The sequence below is a fragment of the Epithele typhae genome (assembly GCF_022376455.1).
Source record: "Epithele typhae strain CBS 203.58 chromosome Unknown BXZ73scaffold_26, whole genome shotgun sequence".
NCBI classification, from domain to species: domain Eukaryota; kingdom Fungi; phylum Basidiomycota; class Agaricomycetes; order Polyporales; family Epitheliaceae; genus Epithele; species Epithele typhae.
In genome coordinates this window covers 344,627-363,954 of record NW_025954217.1, presented here as the reverse complement: position 1 = coordinate 363,954, position 19,328 = coordinate 344,627, and the positions used below count along the sequence as shown (strand labels likewise).

The 19,328-nt window shown below is 60.1% G+C and overlaps 8 protein-coding genes across 8 annotated transcripts; 1 reads left to right on the top strand and 7 right to left on the bottom strand.

Annotated features, from left to right (window-relative positions):
- Positions 1 to 322: 322 nt before the first annotated feature.
- BXZ73DRAFT_47384 (plasma-membrane choline transporter-domain-containing protein) lies at positions 323 to 2,784 on the bottom strand (the record flags this gene model as incomplete). Its single annotated transcript, XM_048019868.1, has 18 exons — positions 323 to 373; positions 431 to 491; positions 549 to 591; positions 644 to 724; positions 790 to 855; positions 913 to 1,014; positions 1,065 to 1,084; positions 1,137 to 1,212; positions 1,271 to 1,418; positions 1,478 to 1,515; positions 1,570 to 1,704; positions 1,756 to 1,784; positions 1,835 to 1,861; positions 1,915 to 2,092; positions 2,154 to 2,191; positions 2,244 to 2,375; positions 2,427 to 2,539; positions 2,590 to 2,784. The coding sequence occupies 18 exons, from the start codon at positions 2,782 to 2,784 to the stop codon at positions 323 to 325; spliced, it is 1,533 nt and encodes a 510-aa protein (XP_047877628.1).
- A 985-nt stretch (positions 2,785 to 3,769) lies between these two features.
- BXZ73DRAFT_47457 (protein serine/threonine phosphatase 2C) lies at positions 3,770 to 4,888 on the bottom strand (the record flags this gene model as incomplete). Its single annotated transcript, XM_048019880.1, has 3 exons — positions 3,770 to 3,943; positions 3,994 to 4,710; positions 4,766 to 4,888. 3 exons carry the CDS (start codon positions 4,886 to 4,888, stop codon positions 3,770 to 3,772), a joined length of 1,014 nt encoding a protein of 337 aa, XP_047877627.1.
- Positions 4,889 to 5,557: 669 nt separating this feature from the next.
- BXZ73DRAFT_47472 (meiotic nuclear division protein 1) lies at positions 5,558 to 6,451 on the bottom strand (the record flags this gene model as incomplete). Its single annotated transcript, XM_048019883.1, has 7 exons — positions 5,558 to 5,758; positions 5,812 to 5,919; positions 5,979 to 6,013; positions 6,071 to 6,151; positions 6,210 to 6,233; positions 6,288 to 6,321; positions 6,386 to 6,451. Coding segments are annotated over 7 exons (549 nt in total), but the record flags the coding sequence as incomplete, so codon positions are not given.
- A 790-nt stretch (positions 6,452 to 7,241) lies between these two features.
- BXZ73DRAFT_90223 (uncharacterized protein) lies at positions 7,242 to 10,564 on the bottom strand (the record flags this gene model as incomplete). Its single annotated transcript, XM_048025561.1, has 5 exons — positions 7,242 to 7,803; positions 7,827 to 8,071; positions 8,116 to 8,578; positions 8,641 to 9,353; positions 9,419 to 10,564. The coding sequence occupies 5 exons, from the start codon at positions 10,562 to 10,564 to the stop codon at positions 7,242 to 7,244; spliced, it is 3,129 nt and encodes a 1,042-aa protein (XP_047877625.1).
- A 526-nt stretch (positions 10,565 to 11,090) lies between these two features.
- Positions 11,091 to 12,226, bottom strand: BXZ73DRAFT_101733 (NADH-ubiquinone oxidoreductase 20 kDa subunit; the record flags this gene model as incomplete). The annotated part of the gene is made up of 7 exons (XM_048014989.1): positions 11,091 to 11,103; positions 11,171 to 11,285; positions 11,342 to 11,422; positions 11,477 to 11,656; positions 11,813 to 12,034; positions 12,096 to 12,146; positions 12,199 to 12,226. 7 exons carry the CDS (start codon positions 12,224 to 12,226, stop codon positions 11,091 to 11,093), a joined length of 690 nt encoding a protein of 229 aa, XP_047877624.1.
- A 1,085-nt stretch (positions 12,227 to 13,311) lies between these two features.
- BXZ73DRAFT_90221 (kinase-like protein) lies at positions 13,312 to 15,270 on the bottom strand (the record flags this gene model as incomplete). Its single annotated transcript, XM_048025560.1, has 4 exons — positions 13,312 to 13,689; positions 13,753 to 14,217; positions 14,277 to 14,630; positions 15,016 to 15,270. 4 exons carry the CDS (start codon positions 15,268 to 15,270, stop codon positions 13,312 to 13,314), a joined length of 1,452 nt encoding a protein of 483 aa, XP_047877623.1.
- Positions 15,271 to 15,906: 636 nt separating this feature from the next.
- On the bottom strand, positions 15,907 to 17,720 carry BXZ73DRAFT_90233 (DNA glycosylase; the record flags this gene model as incomplete). Its single annotated transcript, XM_048025564.1, has 9 exons — positions 15,907 to 15,956; positions 16,014 to 16,078; positions 16,139 to 16,544; positions 16,598 to 16,648; positions 16,764 to 16,880; positions 16,936 to 17,026; positions 17,070 to 17,178; positions 17,245 to 17,265; positions 17,314 to 17,720. 9 exons carry the CDS (start codon positions 17,718 to 17,720, stop codon positions 15,907 to 15,909), a joined length of 1,317 nt encoding a protein of 438 aa, XP_047877622.1.
- Positions 17,721 to 18,308: 588 nt separating this feature from the next.
- Positions 18,309 to 18,948, top strand: BXZ73DRAFT_101730 (protease propeptide/inhibitor; the record flags this gene model as incomplete). Its single annotated transcript, XM_048014988.1, has 5 exons — positions 18,309 to 18,318; positions 18,391 to 18,465; positions 18,533 to 18,570; positions 18,671 to 18,746; positions 18,920 to 18,948. The coding sequence occupies 5 exons, from the start codon at positions 18,309 to 18,311 to the stop codon at positions 18,946 to 18,948; spliced, it is 228 nt and encodes a 75-aa protein (XP_047877621.1).
- Positions 18,949 to 19,328: the final 380 nt, after the last annotated feature.

Here is a 19,328-nt window from a genome sequence, read left to right as displayed (position 1 = left end):
TCCACGGGGTCGGATCTGTTTAAGCACCTTTACGGAATTAGTGAATGGCCTAGCGTAGTCGCCGAGATGCCGCTAAGTAGAGACGACTTTTCTTCTAGCACCTGTTCTAGCACCAGTCAATAATCGCAGTTGGGAGACATATGAGCGGCGACGCTTTGTCTATGTTTCTAAGCCTGGAAGCTAGCTTGAGCCCAGACAATCTTCCTGCCCTCTTCACATACATGGTGTCGCGAAACAATGGTGCCAAGCAAGTCCCGCTACGAGTGCGTCCATTACTCAAATAGCCACCCCAAACCTAATCTACACTTCGCTAAACTACCTTTCAAGCTCGCGGGACTCCCTCCACAGCTTGGGGGTAAGTGGATGCGATGAGCTGAACGGTTTCGACGGTGAGCACGAATAAACATCATCGTACGGTGTATACACTTACGCCAAATAGCTCGGGGGCGCGGATAGCGAGCACCCCCGGATCCTCGCCTAGGCCAACAAAGCTATTAGAGAATTCATGGTCAGTACCAACACCAGCGAGAACCATCGTCGACACTCACATCGTCGATACGCCAGCCTCGATCGCCGAGCTCAACGTGAGTGCTGTAGAGGCGTTCACAACAGCAAATTACATTTGAGTGTTAATCACACTCACTGCACTGCAGACCAATGAGGAACGCGAAGAGCATAACCGGAGCTGTGTACTGGCCGTTATTGTTGTATGACGGATGTGTAACTGCATTGATCGTTAGATGAGCGTGGTTGCTAGCGCTGGGCAGTAAGGGATGAAACAGCACTCACGGCGAAGGTATAGATACCCAAGTAGGGAGCAGAGCAATCCGGTGATGTATGCGCCCCATGTGAGGGCTGTTAAGTACGAAGTTGTGAGCATTTACTCATTAGTAGAGAGCAAGATAAACTTACTCATGCCCACCAACGAGTCGTTAATGATCGCGTCAATTCCTCGGTCCTTGAACAACCTCCAAGTGTCCTTGGCAGCCTCAATATAGGACTTTCCGTACAACGCTACACCAGTGTCAGCACAATGCCGAGGTAAGAAAGATGGTGATACTGACCAATCTCGATGTAGGCGTAGCTATATGCGCAGTTTAGTCGAAACCAGAACCCGAAAGTACAATTGGACGCACCGGTTGAAGTACTCCACCATGCCCTCAATGCAACCGATGAAACATTCCGCACAGAGAGCCAAACAAGCTTCAACGGCTGAGCGTCCAACAGATCAGACAGAATCACAACGGCTCAAGATGATATGTGGACTTACGATGACCCTCTGCATTTGCGTTGTTCCTGGCTATGTTGAGTAGCATGCGGATGAGTTCCAGAATCGTGACGATCAGCGACCCAAACGCGATCGACCCGAGGGACAGGGTCGAAGCACGGACGAATGACGTGAACGTAGGGTGCTTAGGCTAATGCACCAAGGTCCAACATCAGCCTCCTTCAAGCCACAACGTATGGTAAAGCTTACCATTTCACCTGCCTGCCGGGGACCGAAGTAGTACCAGCCTGGTAGAGATGACGTTAGACTAACGGATCCAGTTGTAACGAGATGGCCCTCACAGCCAAAGGGACCGCCAGCGAGAGTGGCAAGCGCGACATTGCTGATGACCTGAGAGGTCCACAAGAACGAGAACGTCGAGAAGATGATGAACCCTGTGACCTTCCCGGAAGAGCAGCTGTTGTCACTCGTACACGCTGAAGTAACGGTCAGGTGAGATCAAAGCAAGCATAGCAGCTGATGCTCACCCGAACTGCCAGGCGTGTACCTCACATAGCTATGGACGATCGTAAGAAACTTTCGAGCGCAGACAAGCTGTGAACGGACCTCGCGACCACGACGAAGGTGTACCATCTGTGGCACTCCATCAGCCTCTCACATGAAAACGCAACTACAGTGTGACGTACACGCTCAGGGCGGTCTGGAGGATGAGCGACGTGAACGCCACGAAGTAAACCGACTTGTGGTGCTTGGTGATGTCCATCACAACTTGGAGAAGTAGGGCCGCCATCGGAATCCGCGCACGGTACCCGAAATACGCTAAGACCGAGAATATGGCGATGATGGTGAAGATGATAGCTCCAGCTAACGACGAGTGGAAAGATCATTAAGTTCTATTGAGGCGAACCAAGAAAAGACCACTCACACCAATACTTCGTGATCCAGTAGTAAACAGCGATACCACTGTGTATGTGTTTAGAAGTGTGCTTCGAAAGTGACAGAAGACGGAACGGACATATTGAGAGCGATGGACGCGACGAGAGTAATGTGCATGATCGCCTTCGTGAACGTGCGTACTAAGATGAGGTAGACCGTCGCGAGGATTAGGCCAGCCGCTGCCACGATGAGCAGGAGGATCACTGTATGACTGAAGAGAGGTCAGCGAATTTGTTTGGAGAACGAGTGGTGTAAGACTCACTAGTCGAGAGTAACCGATGTCCCAGTGTTCCCGCCACCAACACCTCCGCCAAGTCCTCCGTTCGACACGAAGCTCGAGATCACAATGACCGAGATGACTACAAAGCCCACGAGCTAGACCGTAGATGAGTGTGTGGTTGCGACGTTACAAGCAGCTCACTTACTTGGGCTATGAACAGTATGAGGAAGATGGGGTCATTGATCCTCTTCTTGGGCTTGAAGCGGTCTCCTTCGTAAGGATTCTTGACATCCCCGTCATAGCCATTGGAAGTTTGAGGAGCGTACTGTTGCGCATAGGGGGCTGAAGGACCAGGCGTGTAGACAGGCGTATAGGGATTACCGCTCCACTGGCTGGACATGGTGGCGGCGGCAGAACGGGCTTCGGAGCTCAGAGAGGTCGGTACTGGATCGTGAAACAGCAAGTAGGCAAGAGACGTTAAGGAAGAGTTGGAAGCGGGCGAAGAACTTGAAGAGCCTGGGGTGGCGGGCGAGCCGCGGAGAGCTGGTGGGCGGCGCGACCGCCAAACCCGCGCAGGCTCTGCCATGACGCTTCCTCCCAGCCTTCATCTCAATCAAATGCGGCTCTCGACGGCCCGGTTGCCTATGTCATCGCCAAGCTATGCACAGTGTTCTGCGCGAAACCTCCGAGCGACTTCGGATTCGAGGAAATTCGGATCTTGATTCAGCTCCCCATTGAGTCGAGTGAGTAGACTTGTTCACCGGCACCTCCGAGGGGCGTGTAACCGTTCGTATGTGGAAGGTCTGCCTTGGGGAGACTCGTGTGACTGAATTCCGTTCCAGGCGGACTCTCTATCAGGCCTCTGTCCGGTGGCTTCTACTACGAAGGATATACGAAGCTTCATCTTTCTACCTCGTACTGCCGACGGAGCACGCACCTCACGATGCCACAACTGCAACCATCCGATAATAGCGCCACCATAGTCAATACCGAGGGCGATATGGATTACAATTGAGATTGATGGGGCGACGCTATCCCAAAGTATGATACAGGTACTCATAACGTTCGATATGCAGAGCAGCGAGAGACTGTGCGCGGACGGACGCTCCCCAGTGACAACAGAAAGCAATACTAGCGGAATGTAGAAGGTTTCACGACGCCGGACGCGATGGCCAGTCAGAGCTAGAGTTTATGGGGTCGGGTATCGTAGTGAAACCGTCCGCAGTGATCACCGGGGACGACAACTTCGGCGGGATTTTGTACATGAACCGCCGAGCGTACTTCCGAAGCCTGTGCAACAATTCAGTCAGGGGCTGATGCCAAAGATAACAAACAGCAAACACAACATACCCATAAACAAGTTTCGAGCCTCGGGAGAGCGACCGTCACTCCTTCGCCACGCCTGCTGGGGGCTCGCGGAAGCGCACGACAAGTACAGTGACATTGTCCGTCGAATAGTTGCTATATGCGTAGTTGAGCAGCTCCTCTGCCGCTTTCCGGGGATCCACTATCGAGCGCGCAAGGTCCACGGCCCCTTGGTCGTTCACCACGTCCCAAAGCTGCTTGCCAGTCAGCATGTACGCGCAGCATGAAAACGTGCATCACATACCCCGTCGCACGCCAAGATCAGGAACTCGTCCTGCTCGTTGAGCTCGGTCTCCGTGGTGTACGGTGAACCCACGACGAATTCCTTCATCGACGAGTCGCCCAGACTCCGTGTGACTGCCAACACCCCGTTCACCCGTCCGCTCATGACGAACCCACCAGCATCCGTGATCCGCTTGGCCTCCTGCTTGTCCGATCCCTTGTGGTCGTACGTGAGCCGTACTGCCTTGCCCGCGCGGCAGAGCACGCCCCGGGCGTCCCCTGCATTCGCGCAGTAGAGCACCCGTCGCACGCTCGACGGCGGAGTGACGGCATTATCCGTGCATGGCGACGGTGCGGGCGGTGAAGAGACTGTGTCACCAGACAAGGACGAACCGGAAGGTGAAGATGTGCCACCGATGCTCTTGATAGCATTCATGAGCTTACTCGTTGTGCCCTTCGATTTGGAGTCGTCGTCGCTCTTGCCATCTTCCTTCGAGCTCGTTGTGGCGCCGACCGAGACTTGCACTGGGGGAAGCTCAAACCCACTGGGCAGATAGCTCTGGCCTCCGTGTTCGTCCTCCAGCCTGAGGAACGCGGTCACCACGGTGCATCCGGAGTGCATTTTGCCGTCCGACTCCTCTGAGAGCTTGGATAGCTTCGAGTCCACGTCGTGGAACGTTTGGTTGAGCAGGTCTGGAATGGGAGACTCCGGGTCTCTTCGCAGTGCATTCACGAGACTCTACGGGGACGCTGTCTGGATATGCAGGGGTGTGGGCTGTACTGCGGGGACGTACCGGTGCAAAGAACTGTCCACACCATTCTGCTGCTGCTTTTCCCGCATGCCCGTCGAAGATTGCGAAGAAACCTTGTCCTCTCACACCGGCGAACGGCACAATGATCGAGTGGGCATCTTCCATAGTTCTCCGCGGACCCTTCGAGTCCGTTACCGCACACGTGAACGATAGCGCAGGTGGGATGGTCTCATCCCTACGAATCCTGGTGTTCGCATGAGAAAACGGTCCAACTTGCGAAAACCACAGCCAACTACTAACTCGGATGGAGATTGGGATGCTGAGAGACGAACCGAACATTAAACACATAGGACAGTCTCGGCTTTGGACTAGATAGACTCACAAGTACCGTCGGTGGAGGGCATAGCGCGGTTTCAAAATCGATTCGGAGGGCAGGAGAGGGAGGGGACAGAGGCGATAGTGGAGGAGCAGCGAGTGGAGGAATCTGGCTCTCTCATAAGGCGGGGCGCGCGTCGCAGCCACAGCTTCGCGTCATCTCACGTGCTCTTTTGTGGAACTGCTCCTAATCCAGTACTGCTTCGAATACAACAACTTCCGTCGGCTGGATATCATCCCACACATCGCCACAATCAACGAGCACGGAGCACGTACATCGCATCGATTCCTCACAGCTACGCACTCCTCGACACAAGGTCTCCTGGCTACGTGGTGTCGATGTCTTCATACTCCTCATCCACCCCAGATACGCACGAATGTCCGCCACCTCGACCGTCCCTTGCCGCGTGAAATGGGCGAGCAGCACGAGGTAGTTGTCTGCCGAGTCACGCGTTAGATCTATCCACACCTCAAAAAGGATCTCAGTGCGACCTCCTCACCCGTCCAGCGCGCCGCGGCCTCCTTCGCCAACACGACCGCGCGCTTCTTCTCCTCCACCTTCACCGGGTCGCAAGCTCCGTACGCCGCGAGCTCCGCCGCGAGCCGCGCCCCCTCCTTTTTCAGTCCCGCGAGCCGTTCGAGCTGCTCGGTCCGGCCCTCCTGCCTCGTCACCGTCAGCCGACCAGCTGAGCCCCAGCGAGGTCAGAGCTCACGCTCTCAGGCCGCGCCGCTCGTTCAGCCTCGACGGCGGCGCGGAGCTCCGCGACCTGCGCCGCGAGCGTCTTCCGCGTCTCCTTCACCGCTGCGAGCCGGTTTTGCATCTACGAGCAAACCCGGTGAGCGCGCGGTGGCCCTCGTTGGAAGGTACCTGCCGACGTACGATCGCGCCTCGCTGAGAGGGGAAGCTCCAGAAGACTGGGTGTATGCGCCTTGATCAGCGAGCCGCGGGGAGGACAGAAAGAGTGTGCGCACAGTTGGAAGAGCCGATCTTGTCCATCTGCACCAGCCCGTCGTCAACGAGAGACTGCAATACTTCCTTGACGGATTGCGACACTGGACGCGGTGGATGGTAGCGACCACTCGGGAAGCAGAGGACTCGAAGGGAGCGCACCGATGCCCTTCATCTTCGGCCCATCTTTTCCAACTCCTTCAACTAGGGAGATAGGGCTGAGAAGAGGACGCATATAACCAGAAAGGATTCTGCCCACCTGAAAGAAATCCTTCTGCCGCACGGCCCATAGCGGTAAGCTTCGGTGACTATATGCGCACAAGACAAAGGCTATTTACTGTCTCATGGAATATCTCCAGCAGCTTCACGCGCTTCTCTTCAGCAGAGAGTCCTCGAGGTGCCTGTACAATACTTGTTCAGAGCAGCATGAAAGAGACCGCGCAGCTAAACCTACCATGAGTAAATCGCAGAAAATTTCAGACCGTGGGGGTTGTGGAAGGAGATTCAAGAGAGACGGACAAAACGCACGAGCATCTGATCGCGCTTCCACTTGCCTGCCTGTTCGGCACCCAATCGAGCATAAAGTTTGAAAGCCAGAGTTTGCACGTATGCTCAACGAAGGTGCGGGGATTAATAGAAACGCAGGATACATGTACACAGGAAGGCGACACAGCGAAAACAATCAAGCGGACGAGTGCGTTCCAGACAGATGGAAAGAGTGCGGGCGGAGAATAAAAAAGATATGCGCGCGGAAATCCAGGACGAGACGGGAACGGTGCGAATGTCTGGTGGAAGGTGCAGGGGCATGGTACAAGAGCGCATGGGTAGCAGATGTGGGACGCATAGAAGAAGAGCGGGGGCGGCGGGGGAGGGGTGCAAAAGCAGTGAGTGGCGCAGGTGGGGAAATGTGCGGGAATGGGAATCATGAGACGGGGGATGGGAGTGGGAGTGGGATGAATGTGAGTTGAGTACACGTGCGGAGAGCGAGTGCGAGGGTTTGTAGAGAGCGGCGATGTCCGTGGATGCAAACGAGCGTACGATGGACAATAGAAGGTGACGTGATGTGCGGAGCGGATGAACACTCCGTTTTACAATGGCGGGATTAGAAGGTGTGCGAGCCAGAGATGCGCCGGTCGCAACCGCTAGAAACCGGCGGCGAAGACCGCTTCAGAATCTCGACGACCGACCATACGACTACCGGAGAACCTCAAGCCGCTGGCCGCTCGACGGGTACCGATACGCCACGAACTCGGGGTCCTGCTCGACGAGAGCTGCAATGTTCTTCGATGTCCCTATCGACATCCGCGCCGGGTTGCTGCTGTGTGCCGATCCCGGGCCGGTCCACTGGCTCTGCTCGTCGCGGTGCTCCGAAACCGACGTGCGGTACGGGTTGTAGTCAACCGAGCCGTTCGACACGTTCGTCGCGTACATTTGCGACTCTCGGGACATTTCCGAGGACTTCTTCCCGAAGAGCGACGAGAGCCCGAACCGGCTTCGGCGCTGTTTAGGCTTCATCGGCGTGGTGAGCGACCGTTTGCTGGCGTGGGTCGGGCCCCACTGGGCGAGTGACGGTGTAGAGGCACCAAACTCGGCGTACTTCTCCTCTGCGAGGAAGGGGGGAACGTTCGGCGCTCCCCTTCGGCCAGGCATGCTCTGGACAGCCGGGTGGGGAACCGAGGCAGTGCCGCCGAACGACTGTCTTCTCGCGTCCATGGTGCGGAAGGGAGCCTGGGGCGGAACCAGACCTCCGGAGAGCCTGGGGCCTGGAGGAGATCGTACATCGTCTGTGGGCGGATATCTGGCATTGGATGGGACGGGAACTCCACCGCGGATTCTCCTGGGATCGGGGGGAGAGACTTGTCACGACGCATGACCACAGACTGGGGGCGGGCGGAAGGTGAGTTACCTGGCGTGGCTGGGCCAAGGCTCGACAGCGTCCTCGAGGAGCTTTGAGTTGCCCGTCCGCGTTGGTCACCATCGGAGTTGTCGCCCGACGATCCAAGATCGAAAGCAGACATTCGGTTCTCAACAATCATTTCGTGCACCGATGCGAGGCCCTCCTTCTGACCCTCCACAAGCGGTTGCTCGGGAATAGGTAGCGTGATGAGGTGGGCGAGGGGAGAGCACTGGAAGGTGCAGTTGGAGGAGAAGGGGCCCATTGAGAGAACTGGTTAGGCGAGACGGACGAGAGCAACGACGGGGTAGAGACGTGCCGTCTGTTTCCGCCACCTTCGCGATCAACCAGGTAGGACAAGGGGGGTGGGGGCGCCAATGGCATGTCGTCTTCATGTCTGTCAGCAGAACGAGTCTGGCTGGGGGTCTTTGAAGACTTCGAGCCGCCTGTGACCAACTTCCAGATCTTCTTCAGCCCACTCTTCTTCTTCGTTGAAGGCGTAGTGGACCTGTCAGGCTCCGGGGACGCAACCATACGCGAGCCAGACTGCGAAGCCCGGAGGGTAGGAGTCTGACTGCTGAGGTCAAGAGCGGAAGGGTGCGCCGCAAAGTACTGCTGCTCCTGCTGCAGAGCCACACTACGGAAATATGACGATGAGTACCGCAAGCAACGGAGAAAGAAAGCGAAAGGGCCGCTTACTGCATATCCATCATGCTCCCCGTCGGCCCCACACTATCCCGGCTCATCCACGCAGAGCTCAAGTTCCTGAACCCGAAGAAGCGCGACCGCCGCGGCGACGTGCCCGAGGTCATGCTCATCATGTCCGAGAACGACGCCTGCGATTGCGCGCGGAGGAGTCGGTCGCCGTTTGCGGTGATGCTGCTCGGGCGGGGCGAAAACGACTGCGAGTAGCGCGCCGAGTCCCGCGCGTTCGAGAAGAAACCGCTGTCCATCGGCGGCAGCGGGCTCCCGAGCGGCATCGAGTACACGGACGCGACATCCGCCGCCGAGCGCGAGCTCCGCGATGTCTTGCGCGCCCGGCTGCGCTCCCGCCGCTCCTCCCGCCGTCTGTCCTTCTCCTCCCGGCGGATGTCGACATGCTCGACGATCATTCCGTTCTCCAGCAGCGTCACTTCACGCGAGTGGCCCTGTGCAGGCCCGGCGGACGACTGCGACGCGACCCGGGGCGCCTTGATCCGCAGGGCCCCGCCCTCGTCATTGGGCTGCAGGCTGCTACCGAGCTCGTAGGCGGACCGGCGGAGCTGCGAGAACGTGTCCCGCATCTTCTCGTCCAGCAGGCGGGACTCGCGCAGCGCCCGCGCACGGGCCAGCGCGTCGGCCTCGAGGAGCGAGCGTTGCGCCTTAACGTACATGTCGAGCGTCTGCTGCCGGGAGGACGGTTCCTTGGGGTTCTGCTCGGAGAGAGGTTGGTTAAGTTACCACGACAGCACGGACGGGAGCGAGAGAGTGCACGTACGATGCTCATCCAGAACTTCAGGTTCTCCTCCGAAAGCATCCCGCCGCTCGCGCGGGGCCTCGAGTGGTTGTCCGACGAGGTCTGGCCCGACATTTCCTCCTCCGCCTCGCGCCGGCACAGCTCCTCGTACATCACGTCGCTCTCCCGGTCCCAAACTCCAGGACTCGTGACGTCGACGTCCGCCATGTCCTGGTCGCGCATGGCGCACTCGACGCATACCTCTTCTCTCGGCATCTGCGGGGGCGAGAACGAGGGCTGCATGGGGGCCGCCGTCGAGGGGGTGATGTAGGTGGGGTGCTGGGCGTACGCCCTGGGGGTCTGCGAGATGGGCATCTGGATCGCACTCGGGTTGTAGCTGGGGCCGGCGGACAGCGGCACGATGGGGGGCAGGGGGGAGGAGTTCGAGGCGGCACCGATGCCAGCAGCAGGCAGGGAGGGATGTCGTGGGGACGATGCCGCACCTGGAGATACCAGCGGTGTGTGGGGCACTGCACCGGAGCCCAGCGACATGCCGGCATTGCGGGAGGAGAGAGGTCCGTTGGTTGCGGCGGATTCGAGCTGATCCTCAGATGGCCAACGGTCTGATGGCCGGGGGAATGGTTCGGGTGAGGTGGGGAGGGGGACCATGGCTGCGTGGGCGGCGGCGTGGGCGGCGTCGTCGAGCGGTCCGCTGGTGGGAGCGTCGTCGAGGGGATAGGAGTCGTTGTGTCGAAGACCGGAGGACATAGTCGCGTCTTCAACGGGGGAGCGAAACTGGGCTTCGAGGAGGGCGTCGGGAGGGGTACTTCGGGAGGGGTTCCAGTCGTCGACGGGCTCCTGGGTGATGTTCTCCCCAAGCCAGCCTTGTGGAGGTGTTGAACTTGGGGCGTAGGTCTGGTCGTAGCTGGCTCGGAGGGCAGAAGTCATGCCGGCGTCGACAGCTGCTCTGGACACGGCGGGAGGAGACTGAGGCTGGGAAGAAGCTGTGGGCAGAGGCGTGACCATAGCCGGGTAGCGATCGTCACGAAGGTCGAGTTCGGTCATGGGGAGCCGTTGGGAGAGGCTAGAGGAATGTGTGTGCATTTGGCCGTTGGACGAGCCGAGCCCCACAGCGACCTCGTTGAGTGGGGTAGCATCCGACGCTGGGAGGTAGACGGCAGTGGCCATGATCTCCAACTGGCCAAAGGCTGCTGAACGTCACTAGACCGTGACGGATTGAAGGCGGGACGATGAAGTTGGTGGGGAAGTGGGAGGGTGTGAACGAGACGGACAGAAGAGGCCGGTAAAGCTCGGGCGTCTATCGGTGTGCCACAAAGACGGCCTCGTTAGCTGTCCCCGTTCAGGCGCGCTCCGGGGTCGAGCGGAAGATGGATAGGACGCGGGGGCGACGAGCTGAGCCCTGGGGGCGAAAGTGGACGAGGAGCAGAAGGCAGAGGCCCCTCGTCTGAGTGTGAGCACTGAGGAACCCCGGCATCTCCCGCATCACGCCGCACCGCCGTCCATGCCTATCACGTCTCACTCAAGTGCATATTCAGGTCCAGTGCCTGTACTTAAGTCTCGCCGTTTCTTAGGATACTATGTAATCGAACAGGGCACTCATCAGACACATAAGCATTCAGCCGAAAAGCACGCATTGTCATTCTACAACCAGCAGAGTCCAACGCGCCGTGTCGCTTGTCTATCTATCGGCCAGTTACTTCCGGTACCTGATGTGATTGCACGGGGTCAGAGCCCGCTTCTATCACGAACGACATTGACGAGACGAATACGCACCAAAGGACGCCCTTCCGGCTCCGACCCATCTTCCGCTGCAGCTGCAGCATGCCGTACAACAGCGCCTCCGCGGTCGGTGGGCACCCAGGGACGTAAATGTCCACCGGAACGATACCTAAACCATGTACCGGTCAGCCCACCTGCGCACGATCCCCTGGGCAAGACACTCACGGTCACACCCGCGGACAACGGAGTACGAGTAATGGTAGTACCCGCCGCCGTTCGCGCACGAGCCCATGGAGACCACCCATCCTGCAACGCACGTCAGCGCTGTCGCGACGCACACGAGAGGCGGGCGCGACGTACGGGGCTCGGGCATCTGGTCGTACACCTTGCGGAGCGCGGGGGCCATCTTGTTCGTGAGCGTGCCGGCGACGATCATGATGTCCGACTGCCTGGGGCTCGCACGGAAGAGGATGCCGAGCCGGTCCTGGTCGTACCGCGCCGCGGCCATGTGCATCATCTCGACGGCGCAGCACGCCAGACCTGGCGGTCGTGCGGCGGAGCGAGTCCGAGTTCGAATCGAGCGAGGGGTTCAGGAGGCCAGGGCCGAGCGGAGAACGGGCGAGGCGAGGGGGAAGGGCGGCGTGAGACGACGGCGCGGAGATGCGGGAGGCATACGGGCGGACAGCGTGAACGCACCGAAAGTCATGGGCCACATCGAGCCCTGCCGGGCCCAGTTCGCCACCTTGTCCAGCGTCGAGAGCACATACTCCGCGCCGTTCTTGGGGGTCTTGAGGCTCAGTTGGTTCGAGCCACGGTTCGCGATTTGCGTGATGGGTGCGGCAGGGTCGGTAGAGAACGTGGGGCCAGGAGCAGGAGCGAGAGACGACGCGGGCGGTGATGAATGAAGGTGGCGTGCCGCTACATTTCAAAGGAAAAAGTTAACAGGAGGGTGGAGGGTGGAGGACGCCTCGGGACGCACCGTAGACACCAACCCGCGGCTGCAGGGATGCTCGCCGACCAGCGTTCGCCACTAGAGCGCAGACGTGAGCGCATAGAAACTGCTTAATGCAAAATATACGTACGCGCCGCGCTGAAGACGGGGAGCGACATAATGGTAGAAGGACGGAGTTGAGCTCACTGTCTGTGACGGTGAGCGGAGGCTGTTTGCCAAACGCACGTTCTGATTGGCCCACGGTCCAACTGTGGTCCGGGCGTCTCCGGCTCTTCCGACGCGTCTCGAACGCGGGAGTCAGGAGTTCGAGCCCGCGCTTGGTCATTTGGTATCCTCCCGCTTCAACGTCCAAGTCCGTCACATGTACCCCAAGTTCGGCATGCGCGCACATCTGCTGCCCCTTCAACTGCACAGTCCAAAAAGCCAAGATCAGCGACCTCCTTGTGGCAGTTCTGCTCAAGCGCGCGCACTTGGCAGTGCTTCAATGATTCTCGAAACCTGACGCCAGTCCCTTCTACGGAGGTAATCTTGGCATCGGTCTCGATTTCGCTCTCCTTGCGATATATACGGATTACCTCCTTCTCATAAACATTTCAATTTCACCCAAAGAGCTTACGCTCTGCCCTCAAGGAGGATGACCTAACAAAAACAAGAAGAGATCAGCGCTTTCAATCAATCTTGACGCGGACGTCCACACTTCATCACTCCACTTGAACATTTCCAGACCCGCCCGTCTGCGTATGCATGGTTCCGCGCCAAGGCCGATTCATGCAAGCAGCTCGAATAGGAAGGACGGACGATCCGCACATGTATTATACGGTGGCTCTCTGAATGAATGGTACAGGTACGCTAGTGGGGAGGCTCCGAGCTGCGTTTACTATGCATGGAAGCTCCTCCGGGAGTAACGGGAGGGCGTGCGCGCGCGCCTCGCCGTGGTATGTGTGGCCGATATCTGGATAACGAGTACGGGAGCTAGTGTGGGTGTGAGATGCATGCGTGGTGTGACAAGAATCAATGCGATGGTATCCGACATGTACGATGGTGCGGCGGTGAGTGGGTGAACGTGACTAAGCTAGCATGGGTTGGAAAATGCGGAGTGAATGACGACGAAGACAACAATAAGGATAGAAAAGTCCGCACACCGTCCGCGGGCCGCGACCAGAGCGGCCAGGACATGTGCGGAATCCCGTATGGAAGGGAGGATGCGTCTACAGTGTCCAAAAACGAGAGGAGAGGATCGAGTCTAGTCGCACTCGTCAAGAGCGCCGCGAACCCAAGGGTGGTTGCGGACTTCGTGGATGTCCGCGCGGAGCTCGGGGTCTTTTTCCAGGCAGCGCGTCATGAGCCGGATCGCGTCCTTGTTGAGGCGATGCGACTTGGGCTCCCGGATGACGATACGGCCTTCTCGCGCGTCCGACTCCTTTGGGAATGGAGAGTGGCCGGTGACAAGGTAGGAGAGAAGGACACCGAGGGTCCAGACCTCCGCAGGCGGGGCCTGGTAAGGCCGCTTCTGAAGGATCTCCGACGATGCATACGCAGTGGTCCCGAAGAAGAGTGTGTAGTAGGGGCGAGGGCGCGACGGGTCTGCGACCACAGCGCTGCCAAAGTCAATCAGCTTCACCTACGTAAAGCCGAGAAGCGTCAGCCCCGCACCCTCCATGTGAACGCGACGTAAAACACGTACCTTGAGATCAGCATCGATGACCAGGTTCTCGTCCTTGATATCGCAGTGCGTGATACCCTGGCTGTCGAGGTAGTAGACGGCCTCCACGACCTGTGCGAAGATGTAGCGCGCCTGATCTTCCGATAGCCGTTTGTGCTTGCTCTGCTCAATGCACTCAAACAGATCGTGTGATGCGCGGCGCGTGAATTTCGGCGGGCAGGCGGAGGGGAGGCGGAGGAGCGCATCGTCGAGGGGGTCCGAGAGGCCGTCGGCCGACGTGCTCAGGGGAAGGGACGATAGACGATCGGCGTCGGAGGGAGTCTGGAGGGGCGTGTGCGGTGCTGAACCTATGCTGGACCCCACGGAAGCGGACGGGGAAAGCGTCGGAGTCTCTGTTGGCGGAACAGAGAGGGCCCCAGCGACCGACGACCGCTTGTCCTTCTTCTGCTTCCTTGACACCCATGGGGTTCCGTGAAGCTCCTGGACCTGGGGTGGCCGCGGGCGCATTAGCGAACCGTTTCGGGCGACTGCAGATCGTCACTTACCAAATAGAAGAATACCTCGTCCTCGAAGAGATCAAGGCACTTGACGATGTTCTCGTGGTTCACGAGACTGAGGAGCATGACTTCCGTGGGGACGCGCCCGAAAGTTTCGTCTTCCCACCATGCGTGCTCTGGGACTTTGTCCTTGATGATGAACTTGACCGCGACCTCCTGACCGTCCGCGCGTTGTCGGGCGGTCATGACGAAGCCGTAGCCGCCGGCGCCCAGTTCGTCCTCGAGGCGATAGTGCTCTACGAAGAAGGGGTTGAGAACGTGGTCTTCGTGGAAGCGCTCCGAGTACGTGCGACCGAGGGAGAGCGACGGGTCCTCGTGGACAGGCGAGGCCACGAAGGCGTGCTCGGCCTCGTCGACTTCGGCAGCGCCGTGTGCGGACTGCGGAGGTGGTGGAGATTGATCGTCCGCATCGTCGTAGCCGATGTTGGAGAGAGAGAGGGACGGGAGGGACGAGAGCTGTGCGGCGCGCGGAGAAGCTTCGGGATGGAGGAAGGTGGGCGCGGAAAAGACGGGCGAACTAGGATGGGGTGTTTGTCGCGTGGGGGTAAAGGGTGACGCGGTGGGGTCGAGGGCACGCGAGGAAGAAGCGGGGAGGAGAAGGGGGCGTTTTCCCGGGCGGAGTCTGGGAGGTCGAGCGCATGCGAAGCCGCGAAGGGCCGAAGCGCGGGGCAGTGAGAGCGCTCAGCGGGAGGCGGGGAGGCACGGTCGGGGCGCGCGGACGCGCCACAGTCGCGTTTGGCGGGACCGCTAAGAGGCGGGGCGAGCGACTGGGGCTCGAGTCGAGGTAGCCGTCGCGGTCGAAGCGGTCGGTAGAGGTGCGAGGAAGACAGGCGAGGGCGTCGTCGTTGTGCTCGGTGAGGGGGGTGTGGAGGCTGTCACCATCGTCGGAGGAGAGGTCGCCGGAGTCGAGGGCGGGGGAGAAGAGGGCGTGCGCGGAGAGGGGGGCGAGGGCGGGGCGGGACGAGGCGCCGCGGGAGACCATGGCGGAGGTGGCACGGGCGGAGGGGCAGGGGCGCTGGGGGAGAGGGGGCAGCGGACGGAGGGGGGCGGTATTTGAGGGCGGGGAACCGAGCTGGGAAGGGAGCGAGCGAGGATGTGCTCGTGGAGAAGGCGGCGAGCCACAGCGCGCGATCGCCTGCATTAATAGGTGTCTGCGAGCAACGTGCCCGCACCTTGTCTGCCCACCGTCTCCATCTGTCCCGGCTCCAGCTCTTGTCCCGGCGCGGGCCACCGCTCAGCCGGGCCCGCGGGAGTTGACGGATGCATGGCTGTCGATCGCTCTGCGTTGCACGCCGACGAGCGACGATGTTCGCCCATATATCTGGCAACGCCGATAACGGGGCGTGGGCTCGCCTGGTCGTATGTTTGCTTCACAGCGGGTCGCCTGCCCAGCATCCTCCACCTGCCCGTCCGCATTCAGCACTCTGGCCACGCCCGCAGCCCTTCTCGCGATCGCCCCAGATCTCGTCTTACGTCACGAATAGGCAACATCCACACCCCGCCGCCCGCCCGCCAGTCCCTCCATTCGGCCTCGCCCTGCGCCTCCCCGCCGGGAAAGCCACCGCGTCCTCTCCCCGAGCACCCTCCGCCGGGCCTCCCTGGCCCGCCCGGCACGCCTCTACTTCGCCGTCCCAGCCTCCTCGCTCAACGCCCACATGTAGTACACCGCTGCTCGTCGTCCCCCGTCAGTTCTGCCCACGAGGCTACATCCAGCCGCCCACTCACCTAGGCTGCGGTACGGCCGCCAGCTCTCTGTCAGAGCCTCCATCTCGGTGGTGTCAGAAGCGCGCCTCTGCAGTGCATCGTCAGCGCCACGCGACCGAGACGCATTGCCCGCAGACAACACTCACTTGATCTTCGCTTTGCCGTTCAGCCGTGTCTTCATCTGCGCGACCGTCAGTCCGCTCGGCAACGCGGGCACGTTCACAAGAGTCCCGTCCAGGCTCGGGTCCCCAAACATGTTCAGCGTCTTGTTGATCGACGGTGTGAACGCGTCGGGCAGTGACAGCCCCGTTCCACCCGCCGCGTTTGACTCCGTGCCTGCCGTCTTCTCCGAAGGGCGCACAGGTGCCGGAACAATGCCAGAAGCACCGGCCGTACTCGTCTCTGCTTCTTGGCCATCACCAGACACCCGACCCGTGAGCGCGCCGTCAATCGTCGGGTCGGCGAGCTTATCCTCCCGGATAGATATCGGAACTGAAGGGGAGTGCAGGGAAATGAACCACCGCAGCGCGCCCCTCTGCACACCGAGATCTCCTGGATCGCTCCGTTAGCATGTGTTTCCCTCGCGCGGTTCACGTAAAACTGACCAACGGGAAGTATGTCTGGACGACGAAGAGAGAAGATCGCGAACATATTCACTAGAAGAGAAGCCATGAACACGACATCCGTACGTCGCGAACCTTGACACACCAGTCCACTGACGCATATGGGGGACGATGTTAGAGTCTGTCGCTGGCTATATGCGGACTAAACTCACAGTCCCGATCCCACGAACTTCGGTCAGCATGCGGTGGAGCTCTTCGTCGTCTGCGTCCAACAATTTTTGCGTCGTTAGGCGACCGTCAGCAAATCTTGCAGCCAGGTCCAGAACTAACGTCTCCGACGTGAGTCCGACGGGCGAGTCTCGAACCCTGACGTTGCCTACCATACTCCGCTTTACGAACGCTCAGGCCGGCCGTTTTGAGCGTCGCAGCATCTTTGGTGATGACTTGATGGCAGAAGGGAAAAAGTCCGATCTGCACGTAACGCGAGTCATGAGCGCAGTAGGGCAATGACAACAAAGTGATACTCACTCGCACTCCGACAGGTTCTCAGGTAATGAGGGTCGAACAGACGTACGAATCTGTGCGTGATGGCTCGCGCTGCCTTCCATGATATCTGTTGACCCCTGAGGATGAATGATGCCCGTGAGTGTCCTGACGCACGCAGAGCGACCATCGAGCGTGTCACGTACAAGATGGAGTGTGCGAGCGTGCTGGTGTCCATTCAGTTTCGCTCCTGATGAAACGATCAAGGCGCATACCGGAATGGATCCACCCTTTCAAGCTCCTCGTACGGCTTGCACGTGCACTTGCGGAAGACCTCCTCGAATCGCGGGTCGGCGTCGATGAGGTGCTTTCTGGCCTCGTCGAAAGAGAATGTGAGAATGGCGGGCACGAGCGCAGCCTCACCATCTTCAGTCGGCAAGGCGGTGACCGGGATGGCAGGGGGCCGTGGATGGACCACGGGCTGGGCTGCAGTGTTCGCGTCTCCTGCCTCCGTTGCGGCTTGGGCGATGCTTTCCACGAGGCTTCTTCGTGGTCCTCGTTGTTTCGGCGGAGCCGTCCTCTTGCGCGTGCGCGTGGACTTGGTTACCACGGTCACATTCTCATCTACTTCCATGGCCGCAGCTGCGATACGAGCTGAAGACCGAGTTACGCGCGTGGCCATGGCTGCTGTCTTGTGTTGCTCGGGGAACAAGGGGGCGTTGAAGGGCAGTGGCAAGGCTGAGGCGAAGCGGATGCGTCTGGTTGTGTATGCGAGTGAGGTCAGGGGGATATGCGCATGCGACGTGGTGGTCAACGACAGAGCTCGGGCGACACGCAGAGGCCGAGGGAGCCATCAAGAGCAGCGAGCGGACTCGGACCCGTGGGGCAAGCTGACGCATGCGCAGCGGAGAAAGCGAGGCGCGCGTGTGGGCGCGGCAGTGGGAGAGCGCGACGCGTCGCCTGTCACGTGCACGGGATGCCGGGCCTTGCTCGCGCCACCATCGCGCCTGGACTCCGCCTGGGGACCCTCGCCTGCATGCGCAGACTTCGAATGCGGTTTGCTGGGCCTCCACCAGGACGATTGTTCCCTCCGGAATTCGGCGGCGCTCGTCCGTGCTATATAGCGCACCTCCCAACGCTCGCCCCCGCACCGCACTCTCTCTCTCCATACCTCCACACCGCGCTGCGCTCCCGCGAACCGTCCACTTTCGACTCTCTACACCCCGCCACCCGCTCCCGCGAACCACCCCCGAGCCCCGCCCCAGCAGCCATGTCCGGAAGTACGTCCCGACCACTTTCTGCCCGTCTTGCTACACCCGATCCGGAGATCTAACTCCCTCCCGACCGCACAGAATACATCGTCGTCTTCAAGGACAACGTCGACCAGACACAGGTCGACAAGTTCGCGAAGGACGTCGCCTCAAACGGTGCGTCCCCCTCTCCGCGCCCCGGCGCCCTCCCCGCTCACCGTTATCTCCCCCTCCCATCCCGCAGGTGGCACCGTGAACCAGCGCTACGACACCGTTCTCAAGGTGCGCCCACAAACCGGCGCACGACCCCTGGCGCCTCGTCGCCCGCCACCGATGCTAAACCCTTCCTCCTCCCCGTGCGCGCGCCCCGCCGCACACACAGGGCTTCTCGGCCAGCATCCCCGACGCGTACCTGCAGCAGCTGCAGTCCTTCACGGGCTCGGTCATCGACTACATCGGTGCGTGCCCGTCCCCCGTCCCTCTCGCGCCGCCCTCGCCCGCGCGCCCTGGGTCGCCTCGCCTCGCCTCGAGGCTCGCGCATCAGCACCCCAGTTCGCGCTGGGGATCCAGATCGCAGGGGCGCACGCACCCACACGCGCACGCGCTGACCCTCGACCCTCCCTCCCCTCAGAGCCGGACAGCATGGTGACCACCCAATGATTCTGAACGCGTCTCGACGGGGCGCCGCGCCTGCCACGGGCGCTGTAAATACGATTCTCTCCGGATGCAGGGCTGAAAGCGTCGAAGCTCGCGGGGGTTTGGGGAAGGACTTGCTCACTGGGGACTCGGACCGTGTCATTTGTGTCATTAGCCGTCCACGCACTCAGTCACGACCGCACGTACACGTACATACGCACACTCACGACTCGCACATACCACCTGCCGTCTGCCTTTGGAAGTCTCTCGACCGCGCGCGGCTGTCCGGGCACCGACGTCCAGGACCCTGATGCCCCGATTGCCCCGATGCGTGTGCCGCACGAACCTTCGCGTGCGCCAAAATGGCAGAATTCACCGCGGCGCGTCCGCTTGTCCTCAGCCTC